The sequence below is a fragment of the Melanerpes formicivorus genome, unplaced genomic scaffold (genome assembly GCF_026170545.1).
Source record: "Melanerpes formicivorus ecotype bairdi unplaced genomic scaffold, bMelFor1.0.p_v2 SCAF_41, whole genome shotgun sequence".
NCBI lineage: Eukaryota > Metazoa > Chordata > Aves > Piciformes > Picidae > Melanerpes > Melanerpes formicivorus.
In genome coordinates this window covers 731273-749075 of record NW_027142393.1, presented here as the reverse complement: position 1 = coordinate 749075, position 17803 = coordinate 731273, and the positions used below count along the sequence as shown (strand labels likewise).

Genomic DNA, 17803 nt, shown 5'->3' with positions numbered 1-17803 from the left:
AGCGGTGCAGGTTCCCAGGTGGTGACCGGTTCATCCCGAGGTGGACTCAGCATCATGGTGGCAGTCGTCAGCCTTCCTCTTGGTTTCCAGTGCCGTTCAGGAGGAACTGCTCAGACCTTCAGAGTTGCCTGGTGGAAATTCACATCACCAAACAGGAAAGCTCTGGAGGCTACAGCAAACTGAATACCCTTTAGACAGGACTGTCATCTCAACAGACTTCCTGGATTTGACTTCAGTGAAAAGGTTTCAGATCTCACTTACTTGTTCTAGGCTTTGTACTGTTCGGACCCTGAAGGATGGAGAATAACCTTCATAATTTAAAGCATGTCTTGGCAGGTAACTGCTGCTTGGGAAAGATGCCTCTAACAGGGAGAGGAGATGTTCCCTGTGCAGCAGCAGAGCCAGGCAGTAGAAGGATTGGCTGTGAAGAGTTCACATTTGAACAAAGGCAGGTGGTGGATAACTGCTTCTCATCTAACCAGCTGGTGATGTGGAGAACATCAGATAGAGGCCATGGCTGGCTGTGGGCCAAAGCAACCCAGGGCCAGTTCATCTGTCAGGAAAGACATCCAGACCAGTAAACAAGTGGTGTGCTGATGTGTGGAGCCTGCTGTGGACCACTTGTACCTGAGAAGCACAAAGAACAGGGGAAAGGACAGGCAGTTCTGGGGTAAGGGCAGCATTCCTTGAAGCCATGGTAGATCCACAGCGAGTGCTGCTGTGCCTCCCAGCACATCCTTCTGTGAGCTGGCTGAAGGTAGCTGCATCCTCACTGACACTGTGAAGGAGAGCCTGGGAGTACCAGCTCAGTGCCTGCAGTGAGGTGATGTGAGGTCCTCTCCTGTCCTTAAAGTGGTTTGATGGTTACCATCCTCCTCTGGTGACAGGCTCTCCCCCAAACAATATTGCCTAATTTGAGAATGTTAGTTGCTGAAGGGCCTACCTGGAGGAAAAGGCAGTGTCAGGTTAAGGTCCCTGTTTTCTCAGTGACTTGCTTGTTTCCACATCACCAAGTGTATCTTGAAATACAGTCTGGAAGTGCTTTGGATTATTTTCAGAGAATTGTTTCAGTTGGGAAAGGTCTTTCAGTTCATCAAGTCTAACCCTTGTCCAACTCTGCCAAGGCTGGGGCTAAACTGTGTCCTTCAGCACCACCTCTCTGTGGCTTTTAAACACCTCCACAGATGGGGATTCAGCCACCTCTCTGGGGAGCCTGTTCCAGCTCTTAAGAATCCTTTCAATCAAGAAGCTTCTAATGTCCAACCTAAGCCTCCCCTGGTGCAGCTCAAGGCCATTTTCTTTTGTCCTGTCACTTCTTCCTTGGGAGAAGAGACCAAACCCCACCTGGCTCCAACCTCCTTTCAGAGACTTATAGAGCCAGAAGGTCTCCCCTCAGCCTCCTTTTCTTCAGGCTGAACAACCCCAACTCCTTCAGTTGCTCCTCACCAGACCTCTTCTCCAGACCCTTCACCAGCTTCATTGCCCACTCCAGCCCCTCACCATCCTTGGAGTGAGGGGCCCAAAACTGAACCCAGTACTCAGGGTGTGGCCTCACCAGTGCCAAGCACAGGGGGGGCGATTCCTGCCCTGGTCCTGCTGGCCACTATTGTTGGTTGAGGCCAGGATGCTGGTGGCATTTGTGGCCACCTGGGCACATACTGGCTCCCCCATTTTAATGGTGTGATCTCACAACTGATGCAGAGTGCCCCTGCAAGTTAACTTTTGCAGTGAACTGAACCCTATTAAATCACAGTCTGGATTGTCACCCAGTCGCCACAGCTTTAATTAAACAAAACAAAAGCCAGCAAAGCAAGTAGTAGAGTTCCCATTCTTGGTCTATATGTAGTGGGAAATGGTGGTCCCTGTTCCAACTGCAGTAATTGTGGTGCAACCCAGTGTCCCTCCCCAGCCTCAGACCAAGTGGATGTGCAGATGTGAAGGGACACCACAGCCCACAATCTGCAGCAAATCAGTTATGCTGGTTGTTTGTTTGTTTGTTTCCTGAAATTCCTTTCTTTTCCATGACAAAAAAAAAGGGAAAATCTGCTCAGTCCAGCCTGGTCTCAATTCATTAGCCACTGGTTAAACTCTAATACAAATGTAATTACACAAGGAGGATAATGGAGGAAGATCAATTAGAGAGCAAGGGGCAAATGAAGGAGGCAGGCAACTAATTAAGGCTGTACTCTAGCAGATAAAATTGTTGACAGAAGAGATGTACCTGCCTAAATGCCTCTGTCTCCGGGGAGCCCACTGCCACTTCTTTAGAGGTCTGAGACACAAGGAGAGAACTCTGCCCACAGCACCATACCTCTTCTGGAGAGCTCTGTTAAGCAGTAAACCCAAATTCGTTCTGTGCTGAACTCTCCACAGGACAGCAGCAAGAGGTTCCTGGGGCAGAAGACAAAAGAACGGACCAAGGCACAATCGTTAACGCTCCCAAAACCTCAGCAGCAGTTCAGACTGCTCTTTGATGGGGATGCAGAGCCCTGCAATGTAGCCCTAAGGTTCCACCCCCCGCCCACCTCTGGGGCCGGGCTGGTGGCAGCTGGCTGTGAAGCGACTGCAGCTTGGTGCTTGCTTTCCCACCACGGCCGTTCGTGCCTGGCTGAGCGTTCCTGAATTCATGTGATTTCACTGAACCCTGCCCTGGGGACAAAGCCCTGCTCAAAATAACATCGGCACCCGTCTTCCTGACAATGATCTGAGCAGACGAGCCAGCCGGGTTTCAAACCAACAGCTGTCTAAGTGACACCAGAAGATGGCATCGTCTGCCCGTGCTGATGGTGAACCCATTCTGGAGCCTCACCCGCAGCGGTGGGAGTGGAGGGGGGTTGGCAATGCACACAATGAAATCCGATGTGGAGGCTTTGGGGGTGTGTGTGTGTGTGTGTTTTGTTTACTTGGTTGTGACTTCTACAATTGCTTTATCGCATCTTGTAGTTCAGGAAGTTATGAGGAGAAAAATTTTCCCTGTGAGGGTGACAGATCACTGGAGCAGGCTGCCCAGGGGTGTTGTGGAGTCTCCCTCTCTAGAGATATTCAAACCCTGCCTGGGTGTGTTCCCGTGTGGTCTGGTATAGGTGATCCAGCTCAGTTAGAGGGGGGGTTGGACTGGATGATCTTTCAAGGTCCCTTCCAGCCCCTCCCTTTTCTGTGATTTCCCCTCTAAGTTGCAGCCCCTTTCTTTAGGTTATTTATTGAGTGACCCAACTGCAAGGGTTGTTAACTTGGAAAAACATTTTGAGTGGTGAAGCCTCAACCAAAGCTGGGCTTTGCTGTTTGGCACTAAGTGGTAACAATCAATCTCTCTCTTTTTAGCAAAGCTGTGCTTTAGAGGTGGGTGACCACGCTGGGTATGACTGTGCATGATGTTAATAATTTATGTGAAGGTTGAGATTTATGTGTATACTTCATAGGTATACTTAAAAGTAAGTGTTTTGGAAATAAGAAGTGGTGGCTGCTCTTAAACTCCCTGCCAGCACAGCCCAGACAGTTCTGATAGAGTCTCTTGAGTGGTTCCAAATCTGACTTTTCAGAACAGAGCCCCCGTGGCCCCTGGTCCCCAAGGAATCTTGAGCTTGCTGAGCAAAGGAAATGCTGCTTCTAGGATAATCATCTTGGAGGCCAGTGTGACTTGTGCAGGCCCTAGAGATTTTGCTGTGTAGATTTTCCCCTCTGCCTGGGTAAATGGTCATGTAGCCCAGTCTCCCCTGGACCACAGATCTGTTTCCTTACCTTTGGTGATGCAGGTGAGATGGTGTATCTCAGATCTTCTTAGCTGCCTTCTCAGCACTCTTTAGCTCATGTTGGGACCTTATTCTTCAGTCTTTGGCTTGCTTTATTTTCACTCCTGTTAAACATTTTATGGCCAGCCTTTGTAAACATGTCTTCTGGTGTCAGTGGGACATTGACCAGCCTCAGCATTTAAAACTGCTTTGTGTCATGGAGGTCCTAACCCTTTTGGTACTTCCTGGAAGAAATCCTTTGGCACCATTTCTCAGCACTGATGACACAAACTTATCATCAAACTTCATCTTGGTGAGTGTTGTTGAGACACCAGGATCAATGGAAGCTACATTAAAGCTGCTCTCCCTGCTGGCAAGTTGTGCCCCTGGCCAGCGCTGGTGTCTGCTCATTGTGCTGATTTGTTAAGGACAGCAGAAATTCAATCTTGTTAGTGTTTCTCCTGAAGCTCCTTCATGGCTCCAAGAATGAGCTTTGGAGCTCAGAAGCAGTGAAAGGAAATTATGTTCTCTTGTCTCTGTGAATAGGAAACTGGCTTTTCAGTTCATAAAAACCAGGCATCTTTCCCCTTATTTCTGTGGGACCATCCCTCTGTCCCAATCCAGGTTCTGCTGCTGTTCAGAACCTCATGGTCTCTTCTTGGTTTGCCTGAAAAGCTGGGTCAGTCAGCTGTCAAACCATGTCCAATCTGCCAGGGTGATCAAAACACCTCATCTTCAGATGGAACCTCCTGGGTTCCAGTTTGTGCCCCTTGCCCCTTGTTCTGTTGCTGGGCACCACTGACAAGAGTCTGGCCCCATCCTCTCCCCGCCATGGGCCCTTTAGCTCTTGCTGAATGTTGATCAGATCCCCTCTGGGGCTGCTCTTTTCCAGGCTCCACAGCCCCAGGGCTCTCAGCCTTTCCTCCTCACAGAGATGCTCCAGGCCCCTCAGCATCTGCATTAGCCTCCACTGGACTCTTTCCAGTAGTTCCCTGTCTCTCTTGAACTGGGGAGCCCAGAACTGGACCCAGTACTCCTGTTGTAGTTTGACTAGGGCAGAGTAGATTTGGAGAAGAATCTCCTTTCTCCTGCTGGCCACACTCTTCTCAATGCACCCCAGGAAACCATTTGCCTTCTTGGCCATAAAGCCATATTGCTGACTCGTGGGAAACTTGTCCACCAGCACTCCCAGGTCTTTCTCTGCAGAGCTGCTTCCTAGCAGGTCAAATCCTGACCTGTACTGGTACAGGGAATTGTTCTTCTCCAGGTGCAGGACCCTACGTGTGCCCTTGTTGAACCTCATGAGGTTCCCTTCCACCCAGCTCTCCAGCCTGTCCCTATCTGGCTGAATGTCAGCACAGCCTGATGGGGTGTCAGCCACTCCTCCCACTTTGGTATCATCAGCAAACTGGCTGAGGGTCCACTCTGTCCCTTCATTCAGTTCACTGATGATGTCTCAGACATGAAAGACATCAATAATCCTGATGTTTACTATTGCATCAGGGGAGTACAACTGCTCCTGTGTATTTTCATAGCTCATATGTTACATGAACTGTAAATCAAACCTTTCATCAGGCAACTAGAGCAGCCTGGAAGAAGCTCACCAGCTTCTGGAGGTCCTGATCACTCCTGAATCTGGCTGAAAACAAATGTCTCTAGGAGGCTGCTTAACCAGTAATCTGGTAATATGTATTGAAGCCAGCAGCTTTGTGCTCAAAAGGTATTGTGTACAGGGCAGACAATGTGATATTGTTTGTGACAAAGCTGCTAAGAAAAGGTGGCTCTGCAGTGCCTTCTTGCTGATTGCAGATTACACCTCCTCTAGCTGGGAAAGAGTGTTGCTGTCTTGCTCCAAAATGAGCTCTTGATAATGGAGAAAGATCAGGATTAATTCATCCAAAGGGTTGTCATTTATGACTAAGCCCCTACTTGTCATGACTAACAAATTTGCTATTCAGGGTAAAAGCTTGAAACAGAAGAGAAATAAAAGGGCCAGAGAACTGGTAACCCAGGGGAATCAATCCCATTACATAATAACCTCTTATCACATGCTGCACACTGCTAATGCTCCCCCATGGAATGGCTTTTAGGGAGGCCTTGAGAGCCTTTCTAACCAGCCTGCTCCCATCCACAGTGGGGAACCAGGACAACTCCTGTGACTGGAAGAATAGGAAGTCTCTATAGAAAGGCTGGTGAGCTGGCCACTGTCCTCTTAATTGTGTGACTGAGGCTAATTGAATGCATCTGGTCCTCTCTGCTCTTTGGAGAAAACTGGTTTCAGGGTTTATTTGGAGCTGCTGAAAACTGCATGTTTCCAGAAGACAACAGTGCTGCATTCACAGAATCACAGAATGCTGGGGGTTGGAAGGGACCTCTGAGGATCAGCTTGAAAGCTCTTTGGCATTCTGGTCAACAGCTAACTGAATAAGAGGCAGCAGTGTGCTCAGGTGGGCAAGAAGGTCAACAGCATCCTGGCCTGGAGCAGCAACAGTGTGGCCAGCAGGATCAGGGCAGTGATTGTGTCCCTGTACTCAACACTGGTGAGGCCACACCTCGAACACTGGGCTGTTTTGGGCCACTCGCTACAAGAAGGACATTGAAAGGCTGCAGCATGTCCAGAGAAGGGCAACAAAGCTGGTGAAGGGTCTGGAAAACAGGTCTGGTGAGGAGCAGCTGAAGGAACTGGGAGGTGCTCGAGGTGGCTTGGAGGAAGACTTCATTGCTCTCTACACTCCCTGAAAGGAGGTTGGAGCCAGGTGGACATTGGTCTCTTCTCCCTAGTATCAGATGACAGAATGAGAAGAAATGGCCTGGAATTGCACAAGGAGAGGTTTAGAACTGGATATTTGGAAAATTTTCTTCACCAAAAAGGTCACTGAGCACTGGAGCAAGCTGCCAGGGAGGCGGTGGAGTCCCCATCCTTGGAAGTGTTTGAAAGACATTTGCATGAGGTGCTTAGGGACATGATCTGACAGCTGTGTACAGGGAGACGTCAGGTTTTGGTTGGACTGGATGATCTTGAGATCTTTTCCAACCAGGCAATGCTATCATCTAGTCCCACTGCCCTGCTAGAGCAGGATCACCCAGAGTAAATCACCCAGGAACACATCCAGGCAAGCAATGAATGCCTCCACAACCTCTCTGAGCAGCCTGGTCCAGTGCTCTGCCAGCCTCCCAGTGAAGAATTTTTTCCCTTTAAGCAGTCCGGCTGCTTGCAAGGAGAAAATGATGGCGGATGGGGAGATTACATGTGGTACATTAGGCCATTCCAAACACCTTTCATGCAGTGAAATGAGCTAGCCCTGGAATAGGCATGGGCAAGCTGCAGGTATTTTGAGCAGGTAAGGAAGAAGCATCGTCAAGGAGTGAGGGAGGAGGAGGAGGTCATCAACCCTGATGCTTTGGAACAGGTTCCAGACGCTGTTTCTCCCAGACGCTGATTCACAGACGGCGGGGTGTCAAACTTGTAAATCCAACAAGGTCAAAGCATCCCAGCTCTGCCTCACAGAAGCCCAAGGGTAACGTAACCAAGGGGGCTGCCATGGCAGCCCGGCGATAGAAATCCTTTACTCGGGTTACACATCTGCCTTCTTCCTCCAGTCCTTGTTTCACCTGAGAGCACAGCAGCCGCAGCTGGAGGCCTGAGCCACAACCTTAAAAACGGAGCTGAGAAAAGCAGGTGGAAGCGAATTACCTGCGCTTAGGCTCAACGGTCCCCCCAACACCGACTCAAAGCACAGCCCTCACCCGGGGGCGCAGGGCACCGTACCTCTAAATCACCAAGGAAGAAGAGCTGCCCTGGGTGCTGAGGAAGAGCTGGCGGGGGATAGCCGCCTGCCCTCTTCCCCCTCTCCTTCTCCCTCCCTTCCTCCGTGGCGGGGTGGGCGCCGCTGGGGGGGCGCGGCGGGGGCCGTTGGCTGCCGTTAAGGGCCGTTGGAGCCCACACCTGCCGCGCGGACTACGCCTCCCGGCAGCCCCCGCGTCGGGGTGCGCTGAGGCGGCGGAGCCCCGGGGCCGTAAGGGGGCTCGGGCGGGTTGGGCTCGGCTCCGTTCCGCACCGCCCCTCTCCTCTCATTCCCTCCTTCTCTCCCGCCCCGCGCAGCCGCGCCGGTCCGGGGGGGGCCGAGCCAGGGAAGCGCGGCGGCTGCCGGCTCTGAGGAGCGGCTCCTCGCCCCGCCCGGTCGGCGGCTGCAGGAGGGGGCGTCTGCGGCACCTGCCCGGCGGAGCGGTCCCTCGCTCCCTGAGGCCGGCGCCCGCCCGCCCGGCCGAGCTGCCGAGATGGCGGATCCCGCTGAGTGCAGCATCAAAGTGATGTGCCGGTTCCGGCCCCTCAATGAGGCGGAGATCCTCCGGGGCGATAAATTCATCCCTAAATTCAAGGGCGATGAGACCGTGGTCATCGGGGTGAGTCTGCTGCATCTTTCTCCCACTTGCGCGGGGCCGTGGCGGGGCGAGCATCCCTCCCGCGGGGCCAGCATCCCGCGCCGGGGGGCAAACATGCCTCCCGCGGGACCAGCATCCCTTTCCAGGCCGAACGTCGTTCCCCCTCTCCCTGGGTCGAGCATTCATCCCGCGGTCCCGCCGCATTCCCCCGCTCCGTGCCCATTGTTCCCGCTGCGGCGGAGCGAGGGAGGGGCGGCGGCGGGCGGCTCTCCCCGCGGTGCCCGCTCCCCTGCGGCAGGGCTTCCCCCGTCCCCACCTTGGGCGAGGGGTCGGGACTCCCCCCGGGGGGTGTCCGGCGGGGCCCGGGGAGGGGCAGGGGCGGGGGGCGGCCGGTGCTGCCGGCGCTGATGTCATGCCGGTGACTGGGCATGCTCGCCGGAGCTCCGCGGGGGCGGCCGGCCGCGCCTCCGCCGCGCCCCTGCGGCAGCCGCCGCGGAGAAAGTTTGTGCCGGTGCGCGGCGGGAGCCGCTTCGCCGAGGCTCCGCGCACTGCCGGTGCGCCGCAAAACGCAGCCGGCCCCCAAAGCCTGGGGTGCGCTTCGTCGTCGGGGGGTAAAAAACGGTGCCTGGGCTGATGCCTGGCCCGCGGGGCTGTCGCTGCCGGTGGGTCCCTGCGGAGCCCCCCGGGGGGACTGCAGAAGTGTCGTTAGTTAAAATGGGCCATGGGAGGTGAAGTTTTTGCCTTCTCTCTGAAATAAATCAGTTTAACATCAGGTCGCCACCCGCTTGCAGCAAGAGCATACCCAAGCTTTGTTTTGTGTGTGTCCCCCCTCCCCCCGCATTGTAGGGGGCGGGCTGGTCACAGCAGCCGAGGTTCGAAAGGGACAAAGCCTGGGTGTCCCTCGGCCCTCCGAGGTTCCGGAGGTAGCTCCTTGGCTGAGTGCTGAACATGGCGCAGCTCATCCCTCAGGCTCGCCCGGGAGAGTGCCTTTGCTTTTCCTTCCCACGGCTGGAGCTTTCCATAGTGCAGGGCTCTCGGTGGGGTTCCGGAGGTTGCTGGGGCCGGGTTTGGTTTGTGTGCTTGAACCTGAGTTGTATTTTTGAATCGTAGAATTGCAGGATACCAGATTGGAAGGGACCTCAAGGCTCACCTGGTCCAACCTTTCTTAGGAAAGCCCAATCTAGATGAGGTGGCTCAGCACCCTGTCCAAGCGCCCCAAAACCCCACCTGACCAACCCTTGTTTTTGTAACCTACTCAGGGTGACCCTGCTTCAGCAGGAGGGGTGGACCAGATGATGTCCAGAGGTTCTTTCCAACCCCCACCGTTCTCTGATTTGGTGCTTTGTTTTATTTATTGATCTGCTGTGGTTAAGCTGATGATGTGATCCATACTGTACTATGACAAAGCCACCTGAAAACAAATGGTTAATACAAAGAATGAGCAATTACCTCTATAATTTGTCAAGTTTCTTATTAAAACCTCGAGGTTTTCATAAACTTTTTCTCATGGAAGTTTCAAAACAGTTATGGAAAGACAAGGGGAAAATTGAGGCAGTTGTGGCCATAAATGACTGACATTTTCTTACTTTGATGTGATGAATTTGCTTTCCGTGTAGCTGAACGTTCTTTGTTTGAAGGTTCAGGTTGTAACACCCACACCAATCTGTTACCAAGAGAGTGATCAGATGGGTTGTCATCCTCAGTCAGCATTGGAGGGCTCTTTGGTCAACAAATGCTTGCTTGGGTCAACAAATATTTGGGATGAAAGTGTAGGGTGTTAAGGAAACAAATGCCAGCAAATTCCCCTCCCCGCCTTAAATAAAGCAGCCCTCAGACACATTAAAGGTTGATTAAAATACTGTAAATCCCAGAATAATTCTGCCTTTTAAGAGAAGTAGAATTTAGAACCCTTTTTTTTCCCCCCCTCCACCTAAATGAATGTGCAAGTGTATCACACACCTTTGTCAGGAAGTATCTGCTGTCTGGGAAAACAGAAACTATGAAGGAAAAGGTGTTTTTTATCTTGCAGGTTGAAGATCATTCCTTTAGTAGAGGCTAAAAGGGAAAAAGAACTGCAGCTGTCAGTTTCCTACCATGAAAGTTAAGGAAATAATAGAAACAAGGAGTAGGTATAGGTGTAACTGTATAAACACACAAGGAATAGGTGTATTTAAGGATGTAAATACACATTTGTGCATAGAAATGCATATACATGTTTATTTTTCAACATATATTCAACTTGCCAGGATCATCTTGAGTGGTTGCCTGCCCTCTGAAACCTCCCCAGAAGCCTAGACCTTTCCTCTCTTTCACAGAGCAGCAGGCAGGTCTTTTAGTCCTCTTAGCTAGTGCAATCAGCCACAAATACAGCTTCTTGTTTTGCTGGAGGAACCATCCCGCTGGGTTGCCGTGGGGATGTTTGTAGTTTTCTAAGTGTAAAGGAACAAGAAAAATCTTCCCTGGGTCTTTGTCCTCTTTATTCTCTGCACCGGGCTCCCTGAGCTTTGGTGTAACTTGATCTACAGAGGATGTCACTGCGGTGTGTTAGTATCATAGTATCAGTCAGGGTTGGAAGGGACCACAAGGATCATCTAGTTCCAACCCCCCTGCCATGGGCAGGGACACCCCACACTAGATCAGTAGAAAGTGGTACTGACTGCTTTTTCTTTTCCACTGGCTTAGGGTGGCTGCTCCTTAGCTCCAGCAAATGATGCCTGAAGGGACAAGGTATCTCAGTTCTGGAGGAGGGCACTACCAAAGTAGACTTCCTTCTGAAAAAAAGGCAAGGTTTTAGTCTTCAAAGGCTGCTGGAAACATCATGCAAAGCACAAATCAAGCAGAACCAAGCACTTTAGTAGTTTAGTTTTACACCAGCTTTTGAAAAAACACTGCAATGCAGCTCCTAGCTTGATTCCATCAAATGTTGGGAAGAAAGATTTCTGCTAACATTTTAAAGGGACAACCCCCACCAAAACCCCTCCAGGGAATTCTGTCATGGTGTAAGAAAAAACAAAACAGAAATGGTTTAAAGGAAATCTCTCTCTATTTTTTTGTTCTGACTAGCATGTCTGAATACATTTCCTTTTCTTTCCCAGCAAACCGTGGTGGGGAGAATTTCTTTCTCAGCTTCCCCCTGTCACCTCCCACCCTACACCCCTAGGGCCCTGAGCAAATGTTCCCACCAAAATTCAAGGTCTTAAGTCTGTATTTGTGGAAAGCAAACAGCAAGAAAGGAAGTTTAACAGCGTGGGCTTGAGTTTCCCCAAGGTATCTTTCATGCTGTGGCTGAAGCTGTATCTCTGTGATGCCTGTGGTTGTGTAGCTCAGAGCTCCTCATGTTTAAGACCAGGCTGGATGAGGCTCTGGGCAGCCTGATCTAGTGTGGGGTGTCCCTGCCCATGGCAGGGGGGTTGGAACTAGATGATCCTTGTGGTCCCTTCCAACCCTGAATGATACTATGATACTATGATAAGGAGGTCTTAGGGCATGTCCTAACTCTGTTACACCAGAGTTGGGATTTGACCCAGTGTCTTGTATTCTGCTCTCTTTCCATCGATCTTCAAGCACGTTGCACATACCAAGCAGTGAAGTATGGAGGATTCAAATGGCTTACCTTAATTTTTCCTGTGGTTAAAACAGTGCAAACCTACCATGTTTTGAGTCTGCCTTAAAGTTTAACACCTAAAAGCCTTTTGGATGCACCTTTAAGCGTGGCAGGAAGTGGCGACGGTGGTAAATCCATCGCTTGCTTTTGCGGTTAGCGACCCAACAATCTCAACAGACTGCAGTTTCATTTTATCTCTCTGCTCCTCTGCAACCTCAAGGTGACTCTGCAATTGATTGTGTTGGCTGACATACCTAAAAATGTATTTTTCTAGCTGGCTTGCTTCTTATGGGCTTGTTGGAGAGTGCAGAGCTGTTTGCTGTAGTAAGCAACTGAGGCAAGTCTTCTGGCGAGTGGTTTCTCCGTGTTGCTCCCTGTTCCTCTGAGTGCATCTGCAAAGGAAGAATGCAGAGAGGCTCAGCCTCTGGTGGGATGCTCCCTGTGAGGATATAGAATCAGTGCTTCCAGTCCCTTCCCCCTTCCCTTCTTGTAAGATATTTAGTGGTGAAGGAGACAGTATTTTCACCTCCTGTTTACGTGCAGCCCACAGTGACTGCTTCCCTTCTAGCACAAGCCTGATCTGACGCTGATTTTTCAGACAAATGTCTGCTGGTTGAAAAAGAGAATTTCTAAACCAAATCTTTTAGCCAGCTTGGAAACCTCACGTTAGCATTATCAGAAAGGGGATAAAAGACTCTCCGTTCTGGTTGTCAGCTGCTTTCTGAGCTGTGACGTGAGGGGCTGTGTAAAGCCTGGCTTAGCAGGAGCTGCTGAGCACTGCAGTTCTCTGCTGCGTGCCTGGTGGCAGGCAGGCAGCGCAGAGCCTTCCTCAGCCCCTCGCTGCCTGTGCTGGGGGCTTGGGGCAGCTCTGTGCCAGCTCTCTGGGCAAACTGCCCGTGGGAAAACCGGCAGAGAGCTGCAGGGTACGTGGGAGGGTCTCTGAGGATCGGGCTTTGCTCAGAGGGGGTTAAAGTCTGTTCTTTTCATCTGTGAAACGTTCCACATAACTGTTGTGGCTGAAACCAAACAAAATCATCACCTGATCCTCAGCTACCATGTAATGGTCACTGCTGGCTTGCAGTCACATGTGCCATGAAAGAAAGGAAAACATGTTCCATGAAAGAAACCAACCCAAAAGGCATGGCTGATTCCTTTGCAGTAAGTGGGTGGAATCTGAGCAAGGCTGTGGTGGTTTTATTTTAATGCTGTCTGCTGTTAAGTACTGTTTTGGAATGTCTTATGGAGAGACTTTGCACTCTTTTCTATCCCTAGGATATTTGGCTGTGTTTTGTTTCATGTGTGTCAGTGAAGTCCACAGAGTTTGCACTAATGAAAAGAAGATAGATATGGTCTTAAGTCCCTCCTGCACAGAGATTTCTGTATGCTGTTAGGAACTTGTCTCTCTGGTTAGGACAGCCCTCACCCCCCACACTGTGTTAGTAGATTAGCTATAAAAACATCAAATGCATTTGGGACAGGGTTTAATGGCCATGGTGGTGTTAGGTTGGTGGTTGGACTAGCTGATCTTAGAGGTCTTTCCCAATCAAAGTGATTGGTTTGTGATTGGATTCCAATCAAAGTGATGAAGCCCTGGAATGGGTTGTCCAGGGAGGTGGTTGAGGCCCTGTCCCTGGAGGTGTTTAAGCCCAGGCTGGCTGAGGCTCTGGGCAGCCTGATGTAGTGTGGGGTGTCCCTGCCCATGGCAGGGGGGTTGGAACTAGCTGATCCTTGTGGTCCCTTCCAACCCTGACTGATACTATGATACTATGATTGTGTGATTTGTGCTCCAAGGCTTTGTTGTTGGTTTGGGTTTGGGTTTGTTTTTTCCCTGGGGTGTGGTACGTTGTCCCTCTCACAAAAGCCAAGCCTCCATCTCTACTTGGAGATGCACAACAGTTCTGCTTGGGGAGGGTTTGCTCATACTCTCTATAAAAAGCTCATGCTGGTTTGACGTAGAACATGAAGCGAGATGGAGCTTCTGCCGTGATGTGAAACGTGTCAGTGGATATGCAGCGTGCCATTTTCCTAGCACAACACTTAAGCTGGGAAGCTCAGGTTTGCTTTGTCTCCCAGCTTCTTTGGTGTGTTTTTCTGCCTCTCTCCTCTCTTCTTTCCTGGTGAAGACTGAGCAACCAGCAACACTGCACTGGTTAGGCCACACCTCGAGTACTGTGTCCAGTTCTGGGCCTCTCAGTTTAGGAAGGAGGTTGACTTGCTGGAAGGTGTCCAGAGAAGGGCAACAAAGTTGGTGAGGGGTTTGGAACACAGCCCTGTGAGGAGAGGCTGAGGGAGCTGGGGTTGCTTAGCTTGGAGAAAAGGAGACTCAGGGGTGACCTCATTGCCATCTACAACTACCTGAAGGGGGGTTGTAGACAGGCAGAGGTTGGTCTCTTCTCCCAGGCAGCCAGCCTCAGAACAAGAGGACACAGTCTCAGGCTGTGCCAGGGGAAGTTCAGGCTGGAGGTCAGGAGGAAGTTTTACACAGAGAGAGTGATTGCCCATTGGAATGGGCTGCCTGGGGAGGTGGTGTAATCACCATCTCTGGAGGTGTTCAGGAGGAGACTTGCTGGGGTGCTTGGTGCCATGGGTTAGTTGGTTGGGTGGTGTTGGATGATAGGTTGGACGTGATGATCTTGAAGGTCTCTTCCAACCTGGTTTATTCTAGTCTATTCTATTCTTTGTGTGAAAGCTTTTTTGCTGATGACTGTTGTGAGATACAAGTGCCTGGCTTTTACCTGAAGACACCAAGAGCTGATAAATACCTCTGTGGGAGCCCTTTCTTTCAAAACCTTTGCTAATCCTCCTATCCCCCAAGATTTTCTTGTTTGGAGATGACTCTAACCTGCTGCATTTTCCTGTTTAGTGGATGGGATGAGCCACAGCGTGCCATGCTCATTCCCCTGTGGCTTTGGGGTGTGCTGCTTTCAGGTCAGACTATTTCCAGAGCAGCAGCAGCAGCAGCAGCACAAGACTGACAGATCTGGCACTTGCTTTTTTTTTTTTAGGTGATTTTTCTCAGTAGCTTAAGCCAGGGAGTGTCTCAGGAAGAAGCAGAAGCCTGTAGATCACAGCATGTTGTTGGGATTTTCTTTGAAACAGCGAATCCAGGATGATTCCACTGGGTCTGGGTAGCTTTGCTGTGCCCTACAGAAGAAGTTGTCTCGTCTATTGGAGAGCTGGTGTGGTTGCCATCCAGGGGTCTGCTTGGTTGCTTGGTGTTAAAAGAATAGAGGTGTTCTAAGGCATCCTGCTGTGCTTCATGTTTGTTTTCAGGAGCTTGTGTGGAAGGCTAAAATAATGGGACTGAGGAGGTGAGCAGCACAGTAGGGTTTTGGGTTTTTACAGTGTGTTGGCTAAGGACAGAAGCTGTCCTGGATCCAGTTCTCAAGAAACACAGTACATTTCTGTCCTGACCCAGTGATATTCCCATAAAGCCCTGAAGCAAATATGATGTACAGTATTACTCCCATATTGTAAGTCAACAGAAAAAAAAAATCAATCTTGATAATGGTTTGCATAAATGTCTCTGAGCTTCTCCAAACCCCAAACATTCTCCTTCTCCACTGCCAGCCTTTGCGTCTGCCCAGTCCCACAACCTGCACTGGGTCAGTGTGGGATAAGGAAACAGCTTCTCCAAGGAATAAGCAAGGGTTGGTGTGGGGATTTGGCTCAACAGAGCTTTGAATCCTGGAGTATCACCTGGGCATGATGTGCTGCTGTTTGGAGAGTGCCCTCCCCTCATGGCTGCCTGAGCCCCTTGGTTGGTGCTGCTCAGAGGGCTTCCCCCAGGCAGCACCGGTGAGTGCTCTCAGCATGAGTGGCAGCCAGTTATGCTCCTGGGACTCTGTTGGCACCCAACCACTTTTCCAAGAGGCTCCTGAGACAGAAATAGTTCTCTTCCAGTTGAGATAAGAAGCAGATTCCTTGACTTGTTAAATTCTGTTTGACAGCTTGCTAGGTTGGAGGGAGCCTAGTCGCTTCTGCAGGGACAGTGTGGCTTCGGGTGCTCCTGCTGCCTTCTTTTCCTAATGCTTTGCTGTTCCTCTCCTGGAAGAGAGAGAGAGGGAAAATTATTCATCATGGATCAATATGTGCTGCTTGGATGGAGCTGTACTTCTATGTGATTTTCTGTTTTCTGAAAATGTAGTGACAAATCAGGTGTGAAAAGAGCTCCTGCTTACTGGTGGTGGTGCTGGAAAGATGATTTACTCAAAGTACAAAGCTTATTGTTTTTTCAGCAAAGCAATTTCCTCTTTGTCTTTTCCCAGGGGCATTGAAGGCTTTTTTTATCTGTTTCTAATCCCATTTGGCTATCTTCCTCTGAAAATACCTTCCTTTCCCATACCTATTCTGACAAAAGACGTGAGTCCATAAAGTCAGAGAATGGTTTGGCTTGGTAGGGACCTTAAAGACCATCTAATTCCCCTGTTGTGGGCAGGGACACCTTCCACTAGAGCAGGTTGCTCAAGGCCCCATCCAACCTGCCCTTGAACACTGTGGAGGTTTAGAGCCTCCACAGCTGCCCTGGACAACCTCTTCCAGTGCCTCACTACCCTCACAGGGAAGACATTAATTCCTCTTGTCTAATCTAAATCCAGCTCCTTCCAGTTTGAAGCCATTACCACTCATCCTGTCACTCTGTGTCTTTTTATAAAAAGTCTCTCTTCAGCTCTCCTGGAGGCTCCTTCAGGCACTGGAAGGCTGCTCTAAGGTCTCCCTGGAGCCTTCTGCAGCTCCGGCTCTCTCAGCCTGTCCCCATAGGGGAGGTGCTCCACCCTCTGATCATCTTCATAGCCTCCTCTGGACCTGCTCTACAAGTTCCCTGTCAGTCTTGTACTGGAGCCTCCAGAGCTTGGACACAGTACTGTAGGTGGATCATTTAGGTTGGATGTTAGGAAGAAGTTCTATACAGAGAGAGTGATTGCCCATTGGAATGGGCTGCCTGGGGAGGTGGTGGAGTCACCATCCCTGGAGGTGTTCAGGAGGAGACTTGATGGGGTGCTTGGTGCCATGGGTTAGTTGTTTGGGTGGGTTGGATTGGTTGATGGGTTGGACACGATGATCTTGAAGGTCTCTTCCAACCTGGTCTGGTCTGGTCTGGTCTGGTCTATTCTAGTCTAGTCTAGTCTAGTCTAGTCTATTCTATTCTATGTATTCTATCTCCCTAGAGCAGAGCAGAGGGGAAGAATTCCATCTGCCTGCTGGCCATGCTTCTTTTGATGCAGCCCAGGATTCCTACTTGAAACTTTGACACTTAACATACAGATTCTATATTTCATCAAGACAGACTATCAAACAACTGAAAAATGTAGCCTCATACCTCTCTTGATGTTATCTTTTCTTATCTTGCAGGGTGCTTTTGGTTTTGACCAGAAGCTGTAAGACCCTTCAGCACCCACACTCGTGCACCTCCTTCCAGCTCGTTGCTGTCTTTGTTTCCTTCCCCTGAGACGCAGTGTTTAGTCACTGCTGTTTGGATTCAGTCTTGCAAATGGCTCTTCAGTCTGGTGCAGTTAAATTTATTGGCATTTGGGGAAGCCTGGGAGTAGGTGGGTTTTTCTGCATCATTGGAGATGATTTCTCCTGAAGCTTCCTGCTTTAAGGGAAGGCTTAGCGTGGAGTGAGGGAGAGATACGTGCTTACATCTCCATGAACTGTTCCAGGGCTTCAAACTGTGCCAGAAGAATAGAAGCTGTTAGAAAAGACAAAATGAAGGATGAGGTGCCACTTAGAAGTCTTTAATATTAAATATGCTTTGCTCTGTAGTTGCTTTTTGAGGGTTGGGGCGAGGATGCTGCCACAAAAACCCAGATGATTAGGATGAGGGATTATTGCATTTAGTTTTCCTTCGACTGTTTTCAACTAGACTGCTGACACCCTTGTTGTTATCATCTTTGGTCTCCTTCCTGTTATCATTCAAATGGTTCACCTTAGGATCTATTTGCTTCCATTTATTTGCTTGCCATGTGTCTCCACTCACCAACACACCGTTCTAACTCTGTAAGCAGCACATCAGAGCAAGCTGCAGAGCTGTAACACCTGCAGATCCCACAACTGTGTTTTAGAATAGAATAGAATAGAATAGACC

At 50.2% G+C, this 17803-nt stretch overlaps 1 protein-coding gene across 1 annotated transcript in view; it reads left to right on the top strand.

Annotated features, from left to right (window-relative positions):
• Positions 1-7848: 7848 nt before the first annotated feature.
• KIF5C (kinesin family member 5C) overlaps positions 7849-17803 on the top strand; it is a 114999-nt gene continuing 105044 nt past the window's right edge. Inside the window, exon 1 of the mRNA XM_068158683.1 lies at positions 7849-8132. Within this exon, the coding sequence (XP_068014784.1) occupies positions 8007-8132 (126 nt within the window). The 5' untranslated portion in view covers positions 7849-8006. The remainder of the gene's footprint in view (positions 8133-17803) is intronic.